Raw genomic sequence first — 23,359 nt, 5'->3', positions numbered from 1 at the left:
TCAGGATGCATACAGACACAAGGGTTCATACACACTGATCATATTATGGGATGTCAGGATGCATACAGACACAAGGGTTCATACACACTGATCATATTATGGGATGTCAGGATGCATACAGACACGTGGGTTCATACACACTGATCATATTATGGGATGTCAGGCTGCATACAGACACGTGGGTTCATACACTGATCATATTATGGGATGTCAGGATGCATACAGACACAAGGGTTCATACACACTGATCATATTATGGGATGTCAGGCTGCATACAGACACGTGGGTGCATACACTGATCATATTATGGGATGTCAGGATGCATACAGACATGTGGGTTCATACATTGATCACATTATGGGATGTCAGGATGCATACAGACACAAGGGTTCATACACACTGATCATATTATGGGATGTCAGGATACATACAGACACGTGGGTTCATACACACTGATCATATTATGGGATGTCAGGATGCATACAGACACGTGGGTTCATACATTGATCACATTATGGGATGTCAGGATGCATACAGACACGTGGGTTCATACATTGATCATATTATGGGATGTCAGGATACATACAGACACAAGGGTTCATACACTGATCATATTATGGGATGTCAGGATGCATACAGACACGTGGGTTCATACACACTGATCATATTATGGGATGTCAGGATACATACAGACACGTGGGTTCATACATTGATCATATTATGGGATGTCAGGATACATACAGACACAAGGGTTCATACACACTGATCATATTATGGGATGTCAGGATACATACAGACACAAGGGTTCATACACACTGATCATATTATGGGATGTCAGGATGCATACAGACACGTGGGTTCATACACACTGATCATATTATGGGATGTCAGGATGCATACAGACACAAGGGTTCATACACACTGATCATATTATGGGATGTCAGGATGCATACAGACACGTGGGTTCATTACACACTGATCATATTATGGGATGTCAGGATACATACAGACACGTGGGTTCATACACACTGATCATATTATGGGATGTCAGCATGCATACAGACACAAGGGTTCATACACACTGATCATATTATGGGATGTCAGGATACATACAGACACAAGGGTTCATACACACTGATCATATTATGGGATGTCAGGATGCATACAGACACGTGGGTTCATACACACTGATCATATTATGGGATGTCAGGATGCATACAGACACAAGGGTTCATACACACTGATCATATTATGGGATGTCAGGATGCATACAGACACGTGGGTTCATACACACTGATCATATTATGGGATGTCAGGATAGATACAGACACGTGGGTTCATACACACTGATCATATTATGGGATGTCAGCATGCATACAGACACGTGGGTTCATACACACTGATCATATTATGGGATGTCAGGATACATACAGACACAAGGGTTCATACACACTGATCATATTATGGGATGTCAGGATGCATACAGACACAAGGGTTCATACACACTGATCATATTATGGGATGTCAGGATGCATACAGACACAAGGGTTCATACACACTGATCATATTATGGGATGTCAGGATGCATACAGACACGTGGGTTCATACACTGATGATATTATGGGATGTCAGGATGCATACAGACACGTGGGTTCATACACACTGATCATATTATGGGATGTCAGGATACATACAGACACAAGGGTTCATACACACTGATCATATTATGGGATGTCAGGATACATACAGACACAAGGGTTCATACACACTGATCATATTATGGGATGTCAGGATACATACAGACACAAGGGTTCATACACACTGATCATATTATGGGATGTCAGGATGCATACAGACACATGGGTTCATACACACTGATCATATTATGGGATGTCAGGATGCATACGGACACGTGGGTTCATACACACTGATCATATTATGGGATGTCAGGATGCATACAGACACAAGGGTTCATACACACTGATCATATTATGGGATGTCAGGATGCATACAGACACAAGGGTTCATACACACTGATCATATTATGGGATGTCAGGATGCATACAGACACGTGGGTTCATACACTGATGATATTATGGGATGTCAGGATGCATACAGACACGTGGGTTCATACACACTGATCATATTATGGGATGTCAGGATACATACAGACACAAGGGTTCATACACACTGATCATATTATGGGATGTCAGGATACATACAGACACAAGGGTTCATACACACTGATCATATTATGGGATGTCAGGATACATACAGACACAAGGGTTCATACACACTGATCATATTATGGGATGTCAGGATGCATACAGACACATGGGTTCATACACACTGATCATATTATGGGATGTCAGGATGCATACGGACACGTGGGTTCATACACACTGATCATATTATGGGATGTCAGGATGCATACAGACACAAGGGTTCATACACACTGATCATATTATGGGATGTCAGGATGCATACAGACACAAGGGTTCATACACACTGATCATATTATGGGATGTCAGGATGCATACAGACACGTGGGTTCATACACTGATGATATTATGGGATGTCAGGATGCATACAGACACGTGGGTTCATACACACTGATCATATTATGGGATGTCAGGATGCATACAGACACGTGGGTTCATACACACTGATCATATTATGGGATGTCAGGATACATAGAGACACGTGGGTTCATACACACTGATCATATTATGGGATGTCAGGATGCATACAGACACGTGGGTTCATACACTGATGATATTATGGGATGTCAGGATGCATACAGACACGTGGGTTCATACACACTGATCATATTATGGGATGTCAGGATGCATACAGACACGTGGGTTCATACACACTGATCATATTATGGGATGTCAGGATACATACAGACACGTGGGTTCATACACACTGATCATATTATGGGATGTCAGGATGCATACAGACACAAGGGTTCATACACACTGATCATATTATGGGATGTCAGGATACATACAGACACGTGGGTTCATACACACTGATCATATTATGGGATGTCAGGATGCATACAGACACAAGGGTTCATACACACTGATCACATTATGGGATGTCAGGATACATACAGACACAAGGGTTCATACACACTGATCATAATATGGGATGTCAGGATGCATACAGACACAAGGGTTCATACACACTGATCATATTATGGGATGTCAGGATGCATACAGACACAAGGGTTCATACACACTGATCATATTATGGGATGTCAGGATGCATACAGACACAAGGGTTCATACACACTGATCACATTATGGGATGTCAGGATACATACAGACACATGGGTTCATACACACTGATCATATTATGGGATGTCAGGATGCATACAGACACGTGGGTTCATACACACTGATCATATTATGGGATGTCAGGATGCATACAGACACAAGGGTTCATACACACTGATCATATTATGGGATGTCAGGATGCATACAGACACAAGGGTTCATACACACTGATCATATTATGGGATGTCAGGATGCATACAGACACAAGGGTTCATACACACTGATCACATTATGGGATGTCAGGATACATACAGACACAAGGGTTCATACACACTGATCACATTATGGGATGTCAGGATGCATACAGACACGTGGGTTCATACACTGATCACATTATGGGATGTCAGGATGCATACAGACACGTGGGTTCATACACACTGATCATATTATGGGATGTCAGGATGCATACAGACACCTGGGTTCATACACACTGATCATATTATGGGATGTCAGGATGCATACAGACACGTGGGTTCATACACACTGATCATATTATGGGATGTCAGGATGCATACAGACACAAGGGTTCATACACACTGATCATATTATGGGATGTCAGGATGCATACAGACACGTGGGTTCATACACACTGATCATATTATGGGATGTCAGGATGCATACAGACACACGGGGTCACACACTACTGATCATATTATGGGATGTCAGGATGCATACAGACACGTGGGTTCATACACACTGATCATATTATGGGATGTCAGGATGCATACAGACACGTGGGTTCATACACTGATCATATTATGGGATGTCAGGATGCATACAGACACAAGGGTTCATACACACTGATCATATTATGGGATGTCAGGATGCATACAGACACACGGGGTCACACACTACTGATCATATTATGGGATGTCAGGATACATACAGACACGTGGGTTCATACACACTGATGATATTATGGGATGTCAGGATGCATACAGACACGTGGGTTCATACACACTGATCATATTATGGGATGTCAGCATGCATACAGACACATGGGTTCATACACACTGATCATATTATGGGATGTCAGGATGCATACAGACACGTGGGTTCATACACACTGATCATATTATGGGATGTCAGGATGCATACAGATACGTGGGTTCATACACACTGATCATATTATGGGATGTCAGGATGCATACAGACACAAGGGTTCATACACACTGATCATATTATGGGATGTCAGGATACATACAGACACGTGGGTTCATACACACTGATCATATTATGGGATGTCAGGATGCATACAGACACAAGGGTTCATACACACTGATCACATTATGGGATGTCAGGATGCATACAGACACGTGGGTTCATACACACTGATCATATTATGGGATGTCAGGATGCATACAGACACAAGGGTTCATACACACTGATCATATTATGGGATGTCAGGATGCATACAGACACAAGGGTTCATACACTGATCACATTATGGGATGTCAGGATGCATACAGACACGTGGGTTCATACACACTGATCACATTATGGGATGTCAGGATGCATACAGACACGTGGGTTCATACACACTGATCATATTATGGGATGTCAGGATGCATACAGACACAAGGGTTCATACACACTGATCATATTATAGGATGTCAGGATGCATACAGACACGTGGGTTCATACACACTGATCATATTATGGGATGTCAGGATGCATACAGACATGTGGGTTCATACACTGATCATATTATGGGATGTCAGGATGCATACAGACACGTGGGTTCATACACACTGATCATATTATGGGATGTCAGGATGCATACAGACACGTGGGTTCATACACACTGATCATATTATGGGATGTCAGGATGCATACAGACACAAGGGTTCATACACACTGATCATATTATGGGATGTCAGGATGCATACAGACACACGGGGTCACACACTACTGATCATATTATGGGATGTCAGGATGCATACAGACACAAGGGTTCATACACACTGATCATATTATGGGATGTCAGGATGCATACAGACACACGGGGTCACACACTACTGATCATATTATGGGATGTCAGGATACATACAGACACGTGGGTTCATACACACTGATGATATTATGGGATGTCAGGATGCATACAGACACGTGGGTTCATACACACTGATCATATTATGGGATGTCAGGATGCATACAGACACACGGGGTCACACACTACTGATCATATTATGGGATGTCAGGATGCATACAGACAAATGGGTTCATACACACTGATCATATTATGGGATGTCAGGATGCATACAGATACGTGGGTTCATACACACTGATCATATTATGGGATGTCAGGATGCATACAGACACACGGGGTCACACACTACTGATCATATTATGGGATGTCAGGATGCATACAGACACGGGGTCACACACTACTGATCATATTATGGGATGTCAGGATACATACAGACACGTGGGTTGATACACTGATCATATTATGGGATGTCAGGATGCATACAGACACAAGGGTTCATACACATTGATCATATTATGGGATGTCAGGATGCATACAGACACGTGGGTTCATACACACTGATCATATTATGGGATGTCAGGATGCATACAGACACAAGGGTTCATACACACTGATCATATTATGGGATGTCAGGATGCATACAGACACAAGGGTTCATACACTGATCATATTATGGGATGTCAGGATACATACAGACACATGGGTTCATACACTGATCATATTATGGGATGTCAGGATGCATACAGACACACGGGGTCACACACTACTGATCATATTATGGGATGTCAGGATGCATACAGACACAAGGGTTCATACACACTGATCATATTATGGGATGTCAGGATGCATACAGACACACGGGGTCACACACTACTGATCATATTATGGGATGTCAGGATACATACAGACACGTGGGTTCATACACACTGATGATATTATGGGATGTCAGGATGCATACAGACACGTGGGTTCATACACACTGATCATATTATGGGATGTCAGCATGCATACAGACACATGGGTTCATACACACTGATCATATTATGGGATGTCAGGATGCATACAGACAAATGGGTTCATACACACTGATCATATTATGGGATGTCAGGATGCATACAGATACGTGGGTTCATACACACTGATCATATTATGGGATGTCAGGATGCATACAGACACACGGGGTCACACACTACTGATCATATTATGGGATGTCAGGATGCATACAGACACGGGGTCACACACTACTGATCATATTATGGGATGTCAGGATGCATACAGACACAAGGGTTCATACACACTGATCATATTATGGGATGTCAGGATGCATACAGACACGTGGGTTGATACACTGATCATATTATGGGATGTCAGGATGCATACAGACACAAGGGTTCATACACATTGATCATATTATGGGATGTCAGGATGCATACAGACACGTGGGTTCATACACACTGATCATATTATGGGATGTCAGGATGCATACAGACACAAGGGTTCATACACACTGATCATATTATGGGATGTCAGGATGCATACAGACACAAGGGTTCATACACTGATCATATTATGGGATGTCAGGATGCATACAGACACAAGGGTTCATACACTGATCATATTATGGGATGTCAGGATACATACAGACACGTGGGTTCATACACACTGATCATATTATGGGATGTCAGGCTGCATACAGACACGTGGGTTCATACACTGATCATATTATGGGATGTCAGGATGCATACAGACATGTGGGTTCATACACTGATCATATTATGGGATGTCAGGATGCATACAGACATGTGGGTTCATACATTTATCACATTATGGGATGTCAGGATGCATACAGACACCGGGTCACACACTACTGATCCACGTGGGTTCATACGCTCTGATCACATTACACAACTACAACTATTTATTGATGATAATGAATTTTACTATTTATATCAGGAAAGATTTTACCCGGGATTATTTCATTCCTCTGATCTGATGAGCGATTTATGTGTAATCTTCATGTTTTTGAGCCACATAACGTAGCTGTAAGGTGGAGCTTCACCAGAAGACACCGGTGACCCCATTATTACATACCTGCGGTATCATCTCCTGGAGTCTCCTCCTTCACATCCCTCATACACGGCTGATCGTCCATCATCTGCTCTTCTTCATCCTCCACTTTAATGATGGTCAGATCTCCACCCTGATGTCACATATGTAACAGTTCAGTACCATACAGCACGAAGAAGCCCCCAAATCTCTGAGCGCACCCCCATATACAATGGGTGAAATAAGTAGTGAATACGTCACCAATTTTAAAAATAAATCTATTTCGAAAGGTGCTATTGACATGAAATTCTCCCCAGGTGTCGCTAACAACCCATCCAATCCACACAGGAAAGAAATCTAACCGTAGATGTCCATACATTATTTGTAAGTATGAGAAGTGACGCAGGGAAAAAGTATTGAATACATGAAGAAATAGAGGGTCAAAAAGCCCTGGAAAGTCCTGACACCGGCTGAGATCTATCAGTAATTAGAAAGCGATCCTACCACTTAGTGACAAATAATATCAGCTGGTTCATCTGATGGCCTATAAAATAAAAAGGAGTCTCTTTACCAAGGTGCCACACAAGAAACGTCTCAGGATGGGGAAAACCAGTGAGCTGCCTCAAGAGCTTCGCAACCTTATTGTTACATAACAGTGATGGCATTGGTTACAGAAGACTTTCTAAACTACTGGAGGTTCCAGTGAGCACTGCTGGGGCCATAATCCGGAAGTGGAAAGAACATCATTTCACTATAAACCGTCCATGACAAGGCGCTCCCCACAAGATTTCACCATAAATTGGCCACGACCAGGTGCTTCCCGCAAGATTTCACCATGAAACGGCCATGACCAGGTGTTCCCCGCAAGATTTCACCATCTAATGGCCACGACCAGGTGCTCCCTGCAAGATTTCCCTATAAACCAGCCACAATCAAGTGTTCCTGCAAGATTTCACCATAAACCGGCCACAATCTGGTGCTACCCGCAAGATTTCACCATAAACCGGCCACGATCAGGTGCTCCCCACAAAATTTCACCATAAACCGGCCACAATCAGGTGCTCCCTGCAAGATTTCACCATAAACTGGCCACAATCAGGTGCTCCCCACAAGATTTCATCATAAACCGGCCACGATCAGGTGCTCCCCACAAGATTTCATCATAAACCGGCCACGATCAGGTGCTCCCCACAAGATTTCATCATAAACCGGCCACGATCAGGTGCTCCCCGCAAGATTTCATCATAAACCGGCCACGATCAGGTGCTCCCCGCAAGATTTCAGAGGCGTGAAAATAATTATCAGAAGAGTTGTCCAAGAGTCATGGACCACCTTTGGAGAGCAACAGAAAGTCCTTTTATCAGCACGAACAATTGTTTAAAAGAAAACAATAAGGAATGCACTCAACCTCCATGGCCAGTATGCACATTCACCACACAAGACTCCATTGCTGAACAAAGAGCATGTTCAAGGGCATTTACAGTTTGCTCAACAACAATTAGACAAGCCTGTGAAATACTGGGAGGACAGTTTTGGTCTCATTTGACCCGACTATTAACTCTTTGGATGCCATAATACACACCATGTTTGCCAACAGTGAAGTTTGGAGGTGGGAACATCATGGTGTGAGGCTGTTTTTCAGCAAATGGGACTGGCAAACATCATATAATTGAAGGAAGGATGAATGGACAAATGTACCGAGACACTCTAGATAAAAATCTGCCATCTACCAGGATGAAGAAGATGAAACTAGGGGGGAAATTTCAGCAAGACAATGATCTCAAACACACAGCCAAGGAAACTCTCAATTGGTTTCAGATAAAGAAAATAAAGCTACTGGAATGGCCGAGTCAGTCACTGGACCGGAAACCAATAGAAAATATATGGAAGTAACTAAAGCTCAGAGTTCATAGAAGGAGCCAGGGAAGCTTCAGGACATGTAGAGTGCTTGTGTGTCAGAATGGGCCAATATCCCACCTGAGCGATGCCTGCGACTACTTTCTCCATACAGGAGGTGTCTTGAAGCTTCATCGCCAACAAAGGCTTTTCTATGAAGTATTAATTACATTTTAGTAACATGTTACATACTTTTTCCCCTGTGTCATTTCTTATTACACATAACTTAATTTATCGACATTTGTGGTGATTTCTTTCCTGTGTGGATTGGACGGGTTGTTACCAACATCTGGGGAGAATTTCATGTCAATAGCACCTTTAGAAATAGATTTACTTAGAAAACTGTAGATGTGGTGGAGGCGCAGCTTCATTTACCTGGTGACTCTCCGGACAATCCTGGGAACACAGAGGAGCCGGACATCTCTCCGGGGGATTTCTTACACCGAGTCCATCTGTAGGAAACAGCCGGACAAGAGATTGTTACATGGGATGATGGGAGTAGTATCTAGATGACCCTCTAACAGACATGAACGTCCCCTCCTTACACTGCTGCTCGGCCATGAACTCGGTCTCCTCCTCTTCATCTATGACCTCAACCTTAATATCAATCAGGTCTTCACCCTAAAATACAAGAAAAACGTGAAATGAGCCACGAATCAGAGATTTATGTGGTTGAGACGATAGCGCCACCTACCCGAGGATTCTCTGGGACATTCTTCTCCGGACAGTCCTGGGAATAGAGAGGAGCCGGACATCTCTCCGGGGAATTTCTTCTCCTGGAATCATCTGTGCGAGACACACAGCAACTGAGTGCACGACCTCTGTATATCTATATACAAGGAACTGCAAGACCCCCGTACATCTATATACCGGTGACTACACAACCTCTGTATACAGTGGCTTGTGAAAGTATTTACTCCTCTTGGCTTTTTACATATTTTGTTACATTATAATGTGTGTAAATATTTTGTAATCCGATTTGTGTGATACATCAGCACTAAATAATGTAAGATGGTGAAGTGAGAAAAATATCGGCATAAATTAAATTTATGGAATCAAATAACTAAATATTGTCATGTGCATATGTATTCACCCCTTTTGTGATGAAGCCCCTAAAAATTTCTGTTGCAAGCAATTACGTTCATAAGTCCCTTGCTTAGTGACAGGAAGTCCACCTGTGTGCAATCTAAGTGTCACATGTCGGTCAGTAGATACACTTTACCTTTTCTGAAAGGCCACAGAGGCTGCAACACTATTAACAAGAGGCACCACTAACCAAACACCACCACGAAGACCAAGGAGATCAACAAACACCACCATCAAGACCAAGGAGATCTCCAAACACCACCACTAAGACCAAGGAGATCTCCAAACACCACCACGAAGACTAAAGAGATCTCCAAACACCACCACGAAGACCAAAGAGATCTCCAAACACCACCACGGAGACCAAGGAGATCTCCAAACACCACCACGAAGACCAAGGAGATCTCCAAACACCACCACGAAGACCAGGAAGATCTCCAAACACCACCACGAAGACCAAGGAGATCTCCAAGCAACACCACGAAGACCAAGGAGATCTCCAAAAAGTCAGTGACAAAGTTGTTGAGAAGCACAAGTCAGGGTTAGGTTATTAAAAAAAAATCTCTGATGATCCCCTGGAGCACCATCAAATCCATTATCAAATGGAAGGAACATGGTACCACGACAAACCTGCCAAGAGAGGGCGCCCACCAAAATGCTCAGCAAGAAGGGCAATAATCAGAGAGGCAGCACAGAGACCAAAGGTAGCCCTGAAGGAGCTGCAGAGTAGAGATGAGCGAACCTTTAAACGTTTGATTTGTTTCAGATCGGCAAACTCCTCGATGTTCGCTGAACAGTTCGTCAAACATATCCGAATCCCATTGGATTCAATGGGAGGCAAAACCAAAGGCATACACAACACCTTCAGAGGGGCCCAAAAGCTGGCAAAACAGGTCAAATTAGGGGAAGACATCAGGAAAAGTGGCATCAATTGACTCACAGTACAAATAGTATAATTATTTATTACTATAGCGCCATTTATTCCATGGCGTTTTACATGTGAAAAAGGGGTATACATCGCAAGCAACAAGTACAATAATCTTGAACAAAGAAACAGTCACCGGTACAGGATGACAGAGGACCCTGCCCGCGAGCGATTGCAAACAATCTACAAGGGATGGGTGAGGATACAGTAGGTGAGGGTAGAGCTGGTCGTGCAGCGGTATGGTGGAGAGAGGACCCTGCCCGCCAGGGCTCACAGTCTACAAGGGATGGGTGAGGATACAATAGGTGAGGGTAGGGCTGGTCGTGCAGCGGTATGGTGGAGCGGTGGTTACTGCAGGTTGTAGGCTTGTCGGAAGAGGTGGGTCTTCAGGTTCCTTTTGAAGGTTTCCACGGTAGGTGAGAGTCTGATATGTTGGGGTAGAGAGTTACACATCAGGGAAGATGCACGGGACAAATCTTGGTTGTGATTGTGAGAAGAGGAGATAAGAGGAGAGTAGAGAAGGAGATCTTGTGAGGATCGGAGGTTGCGTGCAGGTAAGTACCGGGAGACTAGATCACAGATGAATAGAGGAGACAGGTTGTGGATGGCTTTGTATGTCAAAGTTAAGGTTTTCAACTGGAGTCTCTGGGCAATGGGGAGCCAGTGCAGGGAATGACAGAGGAAAGAAGCTGAGGAATAGTGGAGTGACAGATGGATTAGTTGTCGAGCAGACTTTAGGATAGATTGGAGGGGTGCGAGAGTGTTAAAAGGGAGGCCATAGAGCAGGAGGTTGCAGTACTCAAGGCGGGAAATGATGAGGGCGTGCACTAGTGTTTTTGCAGATTCATGGTTGAGGAATGTGCGAATCCGGGAGATATTTTGAAGTTGGAGTCGGCAGGAAGTGGAAAGGGCTTAGATCTCAGGTTTGAAGGAGAGATCAGAGTCAAGCTTGCGGGACTGGGGACAGTGGGCAACCATTGACTTTAATGGATAGGTCAGTTGGGGGGGTTGAATGAGATGGTGGTAAGATGAAGAATTTGGTTTTATCCATGTCACGTTTTAGAAATCTAGCAGAGAAGAAAGATGAAATAGCAGACAGACATTGTGGGATTCTGGTTAGTAAGGAGGTGATATCAGGTCCAGAGAGGTAGATCTGTGTGTCATCAGCATAGAGGTAATACTGATGAGACTCAGATACTTGAGGAGCACACGGACTGTACTGTGCTGTCAGGGCAGGAAGAGGAGGAGGGTGACTCTCAGGGCGAGGAGTGGGAGAACATACAGGATGATGATGAGGTTGTAAATCCCACTTGGTGTGAACCAAGAGATACGTAGCAGAGTAGCTCAGCAGAGGAGGTGGAGGAGGAGGAGGAGGAAGACGAGGAGGTTGCTTTGCAGCTTCCCGCACAGACAGTGATGCAACCACGACAACCACTGCATCCACAGCCACAACTCTGGTTCTGGCCAGCAGCGGATGCGGGTCTGCAATTCGCAGGGGCGGCAAGGTTTGCCTAGCCTATGTCTTTTTGGAGACCTTAAAGGATGTCACAACTCACATTATCTGCCAATTTTGTTAAAAAAGACTGAGTAGAGGCAAAAATTGCAATAATTTGACAACTACATGCATGAACTGGCACATGTGTGAGCAACATTCATTAGACTTGGAATCTCCCTGCGCTAAAATGTGGGCCTTGCCAACCACGGCCGCCCCATCAACCGCAACTGCTGCTTCTTCCTCCACCGTCACCCTGGCAAATGTTCTCAAACAGGTCTCCGGCCGCAAAACCTCCACTTGTTACAGTCAGGGTGAGTGAGAGCCCGTCAGCTGTTACGGAAGTCGACACCGAGCATACCACATCTTTCTCAATCCACCATTACATCTCCGCCTGCACCTCTCTCACAGTCCAGCAGTTTGTCATGTTCACCCTACTCCACCATCTCTCAGCACAGCAGCAGCCCTCGGTCCCACAGTTGTGGTCACTTAAAGATTGTTTCCTCCTATGCATGCCAAAGCAAAGAGATTGAACTTCACCATCTCCAATCTGTTGGCCACGGAAATGCTGCCTTTCCACTTGGTCCACTTATGTCTGTAAATGTCTGTAAAGCGCTGTGGAATTAATGGCGCTATATGAGTAAAATAAATTAAAAAGAAAGAAATACTGGGAGTCGTTTCACTCCTTGTTTAGACCAGACCCTGCACCTGCAGAACAGAGTACAAGTCTGACATGTAGTGAGCGACTGGAGAAGATGGTGCAGGAGCTCAATATCAATGTCATCGGGGGGGTTTGGACCCTTTTAAATTTTGACCTAGAAAAATTGAAGCGTGGCCTGAGCTCGCCTGTCACACCTTAGAAATTTTGCCATGGGCGGCAACCAGCATTCTCTCAGAATGTGTCTTTAGTACTGCTGGTGTCTTCATGGACAAGTGCATCTGGCTGTCCCCTGAAAGTGTAGACCACCTAACTTTCATGAAGATAAACAAGTCATGGATCTCCACTGACTTTTCACCCCAATGGCAGACTGTGTAGACTAGGCAATGGTGTAGTTTTTAGTGTGCTTTATTGATCACGCTTTATCGCAGTTTGTGACACCTTTGTCGTTGCTTCTGTTACTAAAAACCCCCTGGAGGTTCATGTAGGCTACTGCTACGCGATTGTCCAAGATGATTTTCACATTCTGGCCCTGTCGAGATACCAGAAAATTGTTTACCGCCTTATCCCTACCGCCAGTAGTTCCTTCGCATTGGAGGAAAGGATCTTTTCACGCTCTGTCCCCTGGACTACCTCTTTCCCTAGATGGGCTTCCCCACCCCATGGGACTTGCGTCTGTGGTGATTGTTCGAGTGTTATTAAGCACCGAGAGAACCCCCCGGGACAAGTTTTTCTCATCCTGCCACCACTGCAAAGATTCTATTGACCGAGGTGATAATGACATTTTTTCCTCTAAGTGCCCCTTAAGGGAAAATTCACTATGCAACCCATCCCATTGCAGAACCCTGGAATGATATTGTGCCCATAGTACCGCTGGGAAGCACGATGTCAGGGTACCCAGCAGGGACATTGCACCCCTAAGGGACATGGTGGGATTTATGATAGCTTTTTTCACCTGGTCCTTAATTTTTTCTATTTTAGATACCGGGAGGTAACATTCTTGAGTTTCCGAATCCAGCATAATCCCCAGAAAACTGCTGAACTGTCATGGGCACTAATCTGGATTTCTCTACATTCAGCAACCAGCCCACATTTTTTAGGATGGCCATTACGTTCTCTAGGTGTTTACTACACTGGTGAGGCGAATTCGTCACTACTAAAAAATCGTCCAGATAAGGGATAATCAAAATATCACATTCTCAGATATGAGCCATGACCTCCGCCACTACCTTTGTTAACACCCTAGGGGCTATTGCTAGTCCAAATGGCAAGGCCCTATACTGGAAATGCCTAACTCCCCCATCAAAGACTATAGCCACCCTAAGGTATTTCTGATATTCTGCATGTATGGGTACATGATAATATGCATCTTTTAAATTCAGTACCGCCATGTAACAGACAGAAAAAAAGTAAAATGGCATAATGTCCATGAAGTTCATAGTAATTATCACTCACCCATAAGTACAGGTGCAAGTGCGGCGTTCCCAGGGGACCACCCTGACATTTTCATGTCCCCAAGTACAGGCGCAAGTGCGGCATACCACCCTGACGCGCGTTTCGCGTTAGCTTTTTCAGTACAGGCGCAAGTCCAGCGTTCCCAGGGGACCACCGCTACGAGCGTTTCGCGTTAGCTTTTTCAAAATAGGGGACCCCTATTTTGAAAAAGCTAAAGCGAAACACGTGTCGTGGTGGTCCCCTGGGAATGCTGGACTTGCGCCTGTACTGAAAAAGCTAACGCGAAACGCGCGTCAGGGTGGTATGCCGCACTTGCGCCTGTACTTAAGGGTGAGTGATAATTACTATGCACTTCATGGGTATTATGCCATTTTGCCATTCTGCTACTATTGTTTAATAGGAGTGAATAATAGTGAGTTGAATTATAGCACAAGCACTTTACTAGATTGGTGTTTGATAAATAAAAAGAAAACAATCGTGAGCATGAGTTAGGGGATTCATTCCTTGAGTGGCTCCTCAGAATTGTATTTCTATTCAGGAATTATTCTATATCTGGGGCTGTACATTATTATCATTAATACCCTTTACTCACCTTTCTTGTTCCTCGGGTGACCTTTTATCCTTTTTCTATCTATCTACCTCTGTTTTATGTTCTTTGTATTTATGTATTTGTGAAAATGTCATACATAATTATTAAAATTAAATCAATTAATATTTACATGAAGTCAGCACTCCATTTTATTAATTGATCAGTATGTATTAGGAGTTTATTTAACAATTATGTCCATAATATTAGCACTTTCTTAGGAATATATTACCAGCATGATGAAATTGATAAATTTATTATCTAATTATCAGTGTTCCTATGAACCTTCTAATATGGGAACCTGGATGGGGACATATCTACAATATGGGGACCTGGATGGTGACATATCTACAATATGGGGACCAGGATGGCGACATATCTACAATATGAGGACCTGGATGGGGACATATCTACAATATGGGGACCTGGATGGTGACATATCTACAATATGGGGACCTGGATGGTGACATATCTACAATATGGGGACCTGGATGGTGACATATCTACAATATGGGGACCTGGATGGTGACATATCTACAATATCGGGACCTGGATGGTGACATATCTACAATATGGGGACCTGAATGGGGACATAGCTACAATATGGGGACCAGGATGGGGACATATCTACAATATGGGGACATATCTACAATATGGGGACCTGAATGGGGACATATCTACAATATGGGGACCTGGATGGGGACATATCTACAATATGGGGTATCTACAATATGGGGACCTGGATGGGGACGTATCTACAATATGGGGACCTGGATGGGGACATATCTACAATATGGGGACCTGGATGGGGACATATCTACAATATGGGGACCTGGATGGGGACATATCTACAATATGGGGACCTGGATGGTGACATATCTACAATATGGGGACCTGAATGGGGACATAGCTACAATATGGGGACCTGGATGGTAAAATATCTACAATATGGGGACCTGGATGGGGACATATCTACAATATATGGGGACCTGGATGGTGACATATCTACAATATGGGGACCTGGATGGTGACATATCTACAATATGGGGACCTGGATGGTGACATATCTACAATATGGGGACCTGGATGGGGACATATCTACAATATGGGGACCTGGATGGGGACATATCTACAATATGGGGACATATCTACAATATGGGGACCTGGATGGTGACATATCTACAATATGGGGACCTGGATGGTGACAGATCTACAATATGGGGACCTGGATGGTGACATATCTACAATATGGGGACCTGAATGGGGACATAGCTACAATATGGGGACCTGGATGGTGAAATATCTACAATATGGGGACCTGGATGGGGACATATCTACAATATATGGGGACCTGGATGGTGACATATCTACAATATGGGGACCTGGATGGTGACATATCTACAATATGGGGACCTGGATGGTGACATATCTACAATATGGGGAACTGGATGGGGACATATCTACAATATGGGGACCTGGATGGGGACATATCTACAATATGGGGTATCTACAATATGGGGACCTGGATGGGGACATATCTACAATATGGGGACCTGGATGGGGACATAGCTACAATATGGGGACCTGGATGGGGACATATCTACAATATGGGGACCTGGATGGGGACATATCTACAATATGGGGACCTGGATGGGGACATATCTACAATATGGGGACATATCTACAATATGGGGACCTGGATGGTGACATATCTACAATATGGGGACCTGGATGGGGACATATCTACAATATGGGGACATATCTACAATATGGGGACCTGGATGGTGACATATCTACAATATGGGGACCTGGATGGTGACATATCTACATTATGGGGACCGGATGGTAACATATCTACATTATATGGGGACCTGGATGGTGACATATCTACAATATGGGACATATCTACAATATAGGGACCTGGATGGGGGACATAACGACAGATGGGGACCAGGATGGGGTACATTACTACAAGATGTTGGCCGGAATTACTATATGGTGCGAATTGTAAGATAATATTACAGCATGTGGCCATTTGGGGGAAACAAAATTGTAAAAACTAAAAAAATAAATACATTTCAAAATAAAGCATGAAAAAATATTTTACCACTAAAAATGCTGCTTTATATCTAAACTAAAGTAAACAAAAAAAAGTGCACGTTTATTATCGCCACATCCGTAACGACCCAAGCTCTAAAAAATAAAATAAAACACGACAAAAATGTTAAAAATGTATTTATATTAAAAAAATGCTATCACTAAAAATGTCACTTTGTCCTGCAAAGAATCCGGCCCCCCAAATTAAATTTTTTCTCATGTACGGCCCATATACCCAGCAGAGTTTGAGACCCTGATCTAAACTGACTTAGAAGCAACCGCCTAGCTAACGATCGGTCTCTCAGCATCAAGGAGCAGCGTCAGGAGCATCCTCTCTGCGCTGTTATACTAACAAAATGGTGCTAAAACAACATGTCCGCTCTTTATATGGAGAGGGACATGTGACTTCAGCAGCCAATGGCACAAGCCCTTATGTCATGATGTTGCGGATGGTTCCTGCGCCAGAATCTGCACACGTTAAGTTAAGAAAAAAAAATTAAGATTAACAGCCCGCCGCTACTCTGACCTCTCCCCACCCCTCCCCTCATCAAAAATGTCCCCCCCACTCATCATACAGCCCCACTATCCTAGCCAAAGTCATAAAAAATACAGTAGTGGAAACTCAATCATTTACCGCACTTTTGCCGAATTGGGCCGATTTTCAGTAAAAACACTTGGGGGTCTGATCACGAATCCGAATGTGCAATGCTCGTGCCGAATTTGAAAAACCGAACGTTTTCTGAATATGTTCGCTCATCTCTACTGCAGAGTTCCCAAGCAGAGACTGGCGTATCTGTCCATACGACCACAATAAGCCGTACAATCCATAGACGTGGCCTTTATGGAAGAGTGGGCAGAAAAAAGCCGGTACTTATATACAACAATTGTAAGGCTCATTTTGTGTTTGCCAAAAGACATGTGGGAAACTCCCCAAATGTATGGAGGAAGGTGCTGTGGTCAGATGAGACCAAAAGTGAACTTTTTTGCCACCAATGTAAATGCTATGTCTGGCGCCTAACCAACACAGTTCATCACTAGAGATGAGCGTTGTTCTACTCGAACTGTTCGCCAATCTCAAATTCGAGCTGTTTTGGGCGGTGTTCGAGCCGTTCGACGAACACGAACGATTTGAGAAAAATTCGGCTGTTCGAGGTTATGTTCGATAACTGTTCGTGCACCAAAATCATAACTGGATTTTTTCTCAGTAATGATGAAAATTAATGTTAATACGCAGTTTGAGTGTACAGCGGGGTGGGGGGAGGGGCAGGGGATGGATCTCTGCAGGAACAATGAAGATCTCCATTTTTTTTTCTCTTTCCCGCATTTGCAGTGGGGAGGTGCAATCTGTCAGCCTATCAGCAGCGCACACACGGAGCGAAGTGCTTTTTTTCACACAAGCAAGGGCATGTGTCATTGGCAGTGTATGTCACATGTCCTTGCCCTATAAGACCAAGCCATTTTCCCCGTCGCCACCATTTTCTCACTGCTGCAGCTGCGTGTTAGACGGCACCGCTGTTGCTGTGTGCGCTATACCTTGTTAATTTCAAGCCAATTTTCGCACAAATCTACAGATAGCTTGGGAGTAGGGAATAGTTGTGATTGCAGTCCTTTTAAGGACTAGGTTACAGCATTTCCTACGACTTTTATCAGGCAGGTCTGTGCTCTTAACTAGATAGATTGTGGGAGTAAAGACTAATTGTAATTGGAGTCCTTTTCAGGACTAGGTTACATCAGTTCCTATCAGTTTTTGCCAGGCAGGTCTGTGCCAGTGCTGTGCAAGTTTTTTTCACAGCATTTGGCTGAATCTAGCAAAGCTAATCCTTTTTGGCCTATTGCAGAGTGTGTTAGTCAGTGGAGTAGCCTATCTGTGTTGCAAGATATACCACCTGTGTATAGAATACCAATTTTTTTACTGCACCTAGTGAAGTAAAATCTTTTGGGCATAGCATCATTCTATTAGTCCATCTATACTGACCTCCATCAGGTTGCAAATTGAATATAATTTTTTTCTGCATCTAGCTCTGAAAAATTATTTGGCCTTCTAGCAGTGTGTGGGACTTGTTCTATTAGTCCATCTATACTGACCTCCATCAGGTTGCAAATTGAATATAATTTTTTTCTGCATCTAACCCAGCCAATAGTTTTGGCCTAATACCACAGTTTGGCCACTCAGCTCTGCTCGGTTACCATCCATTGTTTTTTTGTGCAAACAACTTCAGAGTTGTGAATTAGTTAACCCCCAAAATGAGTGGAAAAAGGCCTGCTGCTGGTGGAAAGGGGAATAGGCGTGCTGGGAAGGGGAAAAAAGGTTGTGTCCTTGGGGTAGGTGTTAAAGCAACAGTAACATCTGCAGAAGAAAGACCATCTTCCAGCCAAACTAAAATGTCTACTTCTTTTAGCGGACAATGTGATAAGATCCCTTTCTTACGGCCACGCCAATCGCTACAAATTCCAGATGAGGCACAAAAACAGCAGGTGCCTCAACGGATATCAAGTGCTCCTTTAAGTGGGCTCTCCTCCACATCAACTTCAACATCACAAATACTCCAGTCCTCAGAGGTGTCACCCCAATCGCACTTGCTTCCTCACAGCTCCCAAATCTCCAGCTGCCCGTCTGAGTATGAGGTAGAACAGATGGTTGAGTCTGCAGAACTGTTTACTCATACTATAGCCTGGGAATCAGAGGTCGACTCCAGAGCTTCTGTGAATCCAGACGAGGAAATGATCTGCACTGATGCCCAGAATCTTTATGAGTCGGATCCAGGAGCAGACGCAGAAGGTTCTGACCATAATGTAGACCCTCATTCCCAAACTGTAACTCCTGTTGGTGAAGACAATGAGGAAGACGATGATGAGACTCAAATACCTGATTGGAGCGACAACTTTAGTTTTTTGTCAGGACAGGAACAGGTTGGCTCCGAGGACGACGGGTGTGATAACACACAGGGTGATGATGATGAGGTTGGAGATCCCACTTACTGTCAACCCACAGTCAGCCAAGAGATGAGGTCAGCAGAGGAGGTGGAGGAGGATGCTAGTGACGACGAGGTCAGGTTGTACCTTCCTGGACAGAGACGTAGTACTGGAAGCACGTCAACAACTGCATCCTCAAACACAACTCTGCCTCTGACCACAAGTCGTGGTGGCTCTTCAGGTGGCATGGGTGCTAAGCCTTGCATAGCCTGGGCATTTTTTCAGATCGATAAAGATGACCCAACTCGTGTTATCTGTAACATTTGTCAACAAAAGCTAAGTAGAGGCCAAAAAATACATAGTTTGAGTACTTCATGCATGAACCGGCACATGGACATGAAGCATAAGTTGCAGTGGGAAGATCACTGTGCTACAATGCGGCCTAGCCGGCCGGGCCAACCACCGTCTGCCTCATCTTGTGCATCTGCGGCCTCTTCATCCTCTGTGACTGGGGGGACAGCAGTCACACCTGTTTTGGGACGCAGACCTGCCACCTCTTTACCCGCAACAGCCAGCGTGATTGGCAGGTCATCATTTTCTTTGGAGGTGGAAACACCAGCTGGTGTTCAGCGCTGTCCGACATCGATGGCACCAACTTTGGATCAAGGCAACCTAACATGTCCGCCTGCATCTTCCTCACAGAACGGCAGTTTGCCGGGGACACCCTTATCAACCCCGTCTAAGCATAACAGCCAGCCCTCGGTCCCTCAGATGTGGACAAGTAAAAGACCATTTCCTCCTAGCCATGAGAAAGCTAAGAGGTTGAATTTCACCATCTGCAAGCTCTTGGCTACAGAAATGCTGCCTTTCCGCCTGGTGGACACAGAGGATTTTCGAGACCTTATGTCCGTCGCAGTGCCCCAGTACCAGATGCCCAGTCGGCACTACTTCTCAAAGAAAGGTGTGCCTGCGCTCCACCAGCATGTCGCACACAACATCACCGCTTCTTTGAGAAACTCTGTGTGTGACAGGGTGCATTTCACCACAGACACTTGGACGAGTAGGCATGGACAGGGGCGTTACATGTCGCTGACTGGGCACTGGGTAACTATGGTGACAGCAGGACAAGGGGCTGCTGTCCAAGTCTTGCCGTCCCCACGAGTTGTCCATCAATCCTCTTTATCTCAAAGTTCCTCCACTGCTTCTGCCTCCTCAACCTCCTCTCGGTCCTCCACCTGCACCCAAAGCCTGTCTGGTCATGCCACAAGCTTTCTAACTGCGCAGAAGGGATCCTGCACACCTCCTTACTATGCTGGCAGTAGGGCTCAACGTCATCAGGCGGTTTTTACTTTGAAATGTCTGGGAAATGTGAGTCACACAGCTGAGGAGTTGTGGTCAGCTCTGGAGAACCAATTTCATGAATGGTTGTCTCCACTGGACCTGAAACCAGGGAAGGCCATGTGCGACAATGCTGCAAACCTGGGTGCGGTCCTTCGCCGGGGCAATGTCATGCACGTGCCTTGTATGGCTCACGTGTTGAACCTGGTTGTCCAGCAATTTTTAGCCCACTATCCCAAACTAGATGGCCTTCTGCAGAGGGCACGGTCGCTGTGTGCTCACTTCCGCCGTTCGCATCCCGCAGCTCAGCGACTTACATCTCTACAGAAGTCGTTGGGCCTGCCACTTCACCGGCTAAAATGCGATGTGCCTACCCAGTGGAATTCAACTCTGCACATGTTGCAGCGACTGTGGCAGCACCGACAAGCCCTGGTGCAATACGTTCTGACGTATAGCCTGGGCCAACGAGATCCAGAGGTGGGGCAAATCACGCTGGAGGAGTGGTCTCAGATCAGGGACCTATGCACCCTTCTGCACAGTTTTGAAATGGCGACAAAGATGTTTAGTGCTGACGATGCCATTATCAGGATGACTATTCCGGTGATTTACATGCTGGAGCACATGTTAAACAGAATTCGGAGTCAGGTGGTGGCACAAGAGGAGGTGGAGGAAGTAGAGGAGGAGGAGTTGTATGCGGAAGGGCTAACATCTGCAAGGTCCAGACGGTCGGCAGCACCAAGGCGGCAGGCACGTGAGGGTGGGGGAGATGGTTTTACCAGGGCGCATGGTAGCAGCCAAACTAGTGAGGAAGGCGCAGGAGCCCAGGAAGAAGTGGAGGACGAACTGATGGAAGACTCATCAGATGAGGGAGACCTTGATCACATTTCTGTTGTGCGAGGTTGGGGGGAGAGGACAGAGGAAGGAAGCATGATTGTTACCTCGCCACCAACACAACAGGGACTTGGTGCTCCTGGATGCGCAAGACACATGAGTGCCTTCTTGCTGCACTACCTGCAACATGACCCTCGAATTGTGAGAATTAGAAATAATCCTGACTACTGGGTTGCCACACTGTTAGTTCCCCAGTACAAAAGTAAATTTGCAGAAATTATTCCTGCCATAGAAAGGGATGCACGCATGCAGGAGTATCAGCAGAGACTGTTGCAGAATCTTACATGTGCTTTTCCACAAAACACCAGTGGTGCACGTAGTGAATCTCACAGTTCCAACTTGCCAACCGTGGGACCGTCGTGTGTTCAGCACTCAAACCATAACAGTAACACAGTATCTGCTGGTAACAGCAATTTTGCGGAATAATGTCACCACTTTTTTAGCCCATCCTTTGCAAGGCCACAGGAGACAAGAAGTCTGACACATAGTCAACGCCTAGAGACGATGGTACAGGAGTATCTCCAAGTAAACATTGAAGCCATGACTGTGTCACTGGACCCTTGCTCTTTTTGGGCTTCCAATCTGGATAAATGGCTGGAGCTCGCCACTTACGCCTTGGAGATCTTGTCATGCCCCGCAGCC

General features: G+C 44.8%; 1 protein-coding gene across 2 annotated transcripts in view; it reads right to left on the bottom strand.

Annotated features, from left to right (window-relative positions):
* LOC141258703 (uncharacterized) overlaps positions 1 to 23,359 on the bottom strand; it is a 291,618-nt gene that overhangs the window by 157,966 nt on the left and 110,293 nt on the right. For both annotated transcript variants that reach the window (XM_073673723.1, XM_073673724.1), the window contains exons 4-7: positions 9,971 to 10,062; positions 9,822 to 9,897; positions 9,652 to 9,728; positions 7,426 to 7,534 (exon numbers count right to left, since the gene is read on the bottom strand). In XM_073673723.1, the coding sequence (XP_073529824.1) occupies positions 7,426 to 7,534; positions 9,652 to 9,728; positions 9,822 to 9,897; positions 9,971 to 10,062 (354 nt within the window). The remainder of the gene's footprint in view (positions 1 to 7,425; positions 7,535 to 9,651; positions 9,729 to 9,821; positions 9,898 to 9,970; positions 10,063 to 23,359) is intronic.

The sequence above is a fragment of the Phyllobates terribilis genome, unplaced genomic scaffold (assembly GCF_046119375.1).
Source record: "Phyllobates terribilis strain yellow unplaced genomic scaffold, ASM4611937v1 Scaffold_3__8_contigs__length_932513732, whole genome shotgun sequence".
Lineage (NCBI taxonomy): Eukaryota > Metazoa > Chordata > Amphibia > Anura > Dendrobatidae > Phyllobates > Phyllobates terribilis.
The sequence above is the reverse complement of the archived record's forward strand: the minus strand, read 5'-3'. Positions and strand labels throughout refer to the sequence as shown.